This window comes from Trachymyrmex septentrionalis, unplaced genomic scaffold, assembly GCF_001594115.1.
Source record: "Trachymyrmex septentrionalis isolate Tsep2-gDNA-1 unplaced genomic scaffold, Tsep1.0 scaffold211, whole genome shotgun sequence".
In the NCBI taxonomy this organism is placed as follows: Eukaryota; Metazoa; Arthropoda; class Insecta; order Hymenoptera; family Formicidae; genus Trachymyrmex; species Trachymyrmex septentrionalis.
Genome location: NW_017305299.1, coordinates 179,604 through 183,762, shown reverse-complemented (window position 1 = coordinate 183,762; position 4,159 = coordinate 179,604). Strand labels below are relative to the sequence as shown.

Sequence of the window (4,159 nt, the reverse complement as noted above, 5' to 3'; positions counted from 1 at the left end):
TTATATAGTATATATATATATATATATATATTCAGATTTTGCATAATTTCTGACATTAAAATTTCTGGAAGCAGATTCGTAAAATTTTTGGAAGGTTTTCAACTTGCCATATTGAAGAGCGTTAGTATGTAATTTTCAATATCGAACTCTCTCTTTTTATGATAGTCCAACAAAGATTTGTCCAATACTACCAGCAATTCTAACGTGTACGACTTATTGTTGATTGATCCTGCAGGCATCTTTTTCTGCGGGTTTAAAGCACGCTTGGCAACGATCTTAGACGTTTCTCCAATGACGCTGCAAAAATTCTGCATGGCATCGTCTTGATATTCATCTGGATTCCTTTTATACACGATATGTGGATGCTCCAATTCTTTGGTAACTGGCCCAGCCAGTGGTTCGATCATGTACCATGCATGCTTTATTTTAATGTATCCAACCTAAAAAATTAAAATAGTAAAACCCTACAGTTCTTAAAAATTTGCAGTTGATGTGTTTGATTGGGAAAGAAATTAATGAATCTTACAAAGTTCTTTGTTTAACTTTAATCACTTTCATTTTGCACTTAACTATATTTAAACAATTTCAGTACATCTTTCTTAATAATAGGATGTCAGATTGAGCCTCAAATTATTAAATTGCTTTTCAATTTAATTTGTGATATTACTATCGTAGTTTAATTGCGTTTATATGTTCGAAAAATCATTTTGGCGCACATTTCAAATGACTACATATTATATTTAATATTGTATATAAATTCACATAGAAATTATTTAAAAAGCATCTAAGATCCAGTTTCGACCGTAATAGGCGTTAAACTTTTACTTATTGTGTATTCACGTATACGGACTTAATAAATGTTTATTATATGGTATTTAAACAATTTAATGCAATGCTAAAGATACTGGAATGAATGACCGATTAAAATGTTATGCAGCGTTATGGATAATACTGTATAGCAGTATACTTATACTACACAATCAATCGAGAGAGTGAAGGATCATTCAATACTAACAAGTCCGTAACAAGTGGATAGCGCACTGTCATCCGATTGGTTTCGCACACGGGCCCGATAATGGCATTGCATGTCTCGCAATCGTTTCAGTTGCATATTGTTTAAAAAATCTTGCGATCCGCGACGTTTCTCAATTACTGCACCTGGTCCAAGGAGTCGATGATTTGGATAGAGCTCGATGTGATGTTCTTCGTGATCAATACGTAGGCGATAGTGAACTACATCGTCGCCTGTCGTTCGATTTCGATAGAAGGAGCGTTCGAAGTAATGGGGTATTTGATGAGATATAAAACTTCCATCCGATCTAACCTTTCGTGGTATTACTATTTCATGTTCGTTCGGTAAATCAACAGCGCGCGTATAACGTCCTTAAGGAAAAAGGAAATGCTAAATGCAATTGTTGTAAATTATAGCCGATATTTTTTAAATACATGCAGTATGTAATTATATAATCAAATAATTTTATACTTCATGTATAATTTATTTAATACATTATTTTTAATTATTTTTAACGATATAATAATTAACAATTAAAATTTTTGTTTTGTAGCAAACCAATTCTGAAAATTGAAATGCAATAGTAATTATATAATTACTGTTGTATAGGTATCATTAAACTAATGAAAAGTAAACTTAACGTTCGTATTGGCACTGTCATAATATTTAATATTTGCTTTTAATATAATTTTATTGAGTCTTGTATACATATATATTTTTCTCTATTATTAGTAAATTTATCGCAACAATACGTTATTTGAATATTATGCTTAAAATTCGGAGTGTACGTTTCACTCATCAATGTATTATACGCGTTTTACTTTATTATGATGTTACACGCATTTCCATTTCCACGAGGCGTGGAAATTTAATAAACCAGAGGAACATTTCTAAATAATAATTATATATGTCCGAATATATATTACCGATAATATTTCGTCATTGACCACATTCTCTATTATTTAACCTTCAACGTGTATAATGGCATTAATGCCGCTGCATCATAAAGTCATCTATTTAAATTTTAACTCTCTGTACATGCTTCGATTAATACATCAACACTAATCGTGAGTAACGATTGATAGCTGTACAATGCCTACATAATAGATCTATAAATCAAATCCACAAATTGTGACAAAAGCACAAAGAGTTGATTTTATTTTTCAAGTTTAAAAACATTTTACAAAGAAGATCGATCTATCTATGAAGCTACATAGTCGAAGCCGACAAGAGAAACCGAATGGAACGGATGGACTCCAATATTATTGAGAGATGTGAATATTTTCACCAACGGGAATATTTCCGTTTCCGTCTTTCCATCATCATCGCTTTGTTGCGAAAATATAAGGAGGAGCTTTCTTTCTTGTAGGTGAAAATGTTACAGAAGGCAGAGCCTTTCGATATCAGATATCAATTTCGTAGTATACGCCACTGAGAGAACATGATAAGACAGAAAAGACATAGGAAGAGAGAGAGAGAGAGAGAGAGAGAGAGAGAGAGAGAGAGAAAGATAAAGAGTGAGATAGAGCAGAGGGAGGAAAGAAAGGAATGAAGCCACGGTAAGCACGTACAATGGATCATCATTTCGTGGTATAAGCGCAGCAGTTTTCCTGCTTGGCAGTGGTATATCATAGAAAAATGTCACTCGCACACACAGCATTTCCTCTTAAAAAAAAATTGCCCCATTTCAGGCTATTGAACATTTAATTAATAACCGCTCAATTAATTTGTGATGAAATGTGTTCGAAAGCAATTTTAAATTATTTTTAAATCGAGTTACGAGCAATATTTAAAATATAATAAATTTACGATAAAATTAAATTAGAAAAAAATGTTTTCTTTCTTTTCTCTAATTTGAAGATTTTGCGACGGAAGAGTTATTATTTTATAAGTAAAATAAGTTAAAAGATGTCATCATGAGAAATTGGAAGAATTCTCTTAAATCGAGCTCATAATGAAAAGAAAACGTATTTTTATTTTTGGTATCCGCGGCTACGACTGCAATGCAGACAAGGAGGGTTGGCATAGAGATGTGAGATACAATGGGTCATCTTCTCGTACCGCACGACCTACTCCTACTACTCTTCTCTCTGCTGCTCGCGAAACCGCGAAAAATAGCTCTCGCGTGCGCGCTGTGCTCGACAAGAGGAAAGCTCTGCTCTGATAGATGGCAATGACTTTCTCGAAATAGGACAGGCTGATAGGATGTGGAAAAGCTCTGAAAGGGATCGACGTGGAAAATTTTTTTCTGTAGATAATTATGGAAAAAGCCAACTATATATCTCTCTGTATATAACATTATACAAACAAGTCCCTCATAGTTTATATTGTATCCGCGTGTGTTATATATTTTATATTTTATCCATTAACGCGCATTTTTTATATTCAATTGATACATGTATATATATTTTTCTTTATAATTTAATTTTACATTTCTTTTCTTGCCATCGAAGAAAAATAAATATTTCTCGTATAATAAATATTGATGTTATAAAAATGAAAAAAGGGATTAAAATTTTAATCAAATGAAGCAATTGATCAAATTTCAATATTTTTTTAAGCTGGACACTTAAAAATTAATTTTGTCAAAGCCGAAGGATTCAATTAAGATTTTTGTAAATTAAAAATAATATTAATTAGAGAGGAAAGCGTAGAAAAAATTGAGATTATATAGAGAATATATATACCTTGGTAGCCGGTATAAACTTGCTGGCTATGAAACGTTATAAGTACGAACAAGCAAATGAATGGATTAGGTGACAAACGTTTCATCATATAATAGTATCGTCTGATTTTATTGTTACGTGCATCCGTCTCCAGCAAACATTGGTCCGGGAATGTCAATTCAGTTGATAAAATTAAGGGAACTAACTTGTTTGACGTAGGGTGCGTTGTACATACACGCTGTGAAGCGACATATCGATCTCAAAACAAAAGGGTCGACGACCACGTATTGCCTGTCAAACCAATCTATTTTCTCGTGTATTTTTCTATGCAGCCTGAATGTTGTCGTATTTACACTTTCTGTAAAATTTCACGATATCTCAACGGGTTATGACGTCAATATTGCCGTTTAAAATTCTAGTTTTAGTCTCACTTTGAAATAGAATATGTTCCTATTTATTTACAAATCAACCCCTATATATT

General features: G+C 32.4%; 1 protein-coding gene across 1 annotated transcript in view; it reads right to left on the bottom strand.

Annotated features, from left to right (window-relative positions):
- The window catches only part of LOC108748134 (A disintegrin and metalloproteinase with thrombospondin motifs 7-like), an 18,071-nt gene extending 14,189 nt beyond the window's left edge, over positions 1-3,882 (bottom strand). Inside the window, exons 1-3 of the mRNA XM_018486161.1 lie at positions 3,700-3,882; positions 1,016-1,383; positions 141-440 (exon numbers count right to left, since the gene is read on the bottom strand). Coding sequence (XP_018341663.1) covers positions 141-440; positions 1,016-1,383; positions 3,700-3,787 — 756 coding nt within the window. The 5' untranslated portion in view covers positions 3,788-3,882. The remainder of the gene's footprint in view (positions 1-140; positions 441-1,015; positions 1,384-3,699) is intronic.
- Between the last annotated feature and the right edge of the window lie 277 nt (positions 3,883-4,159).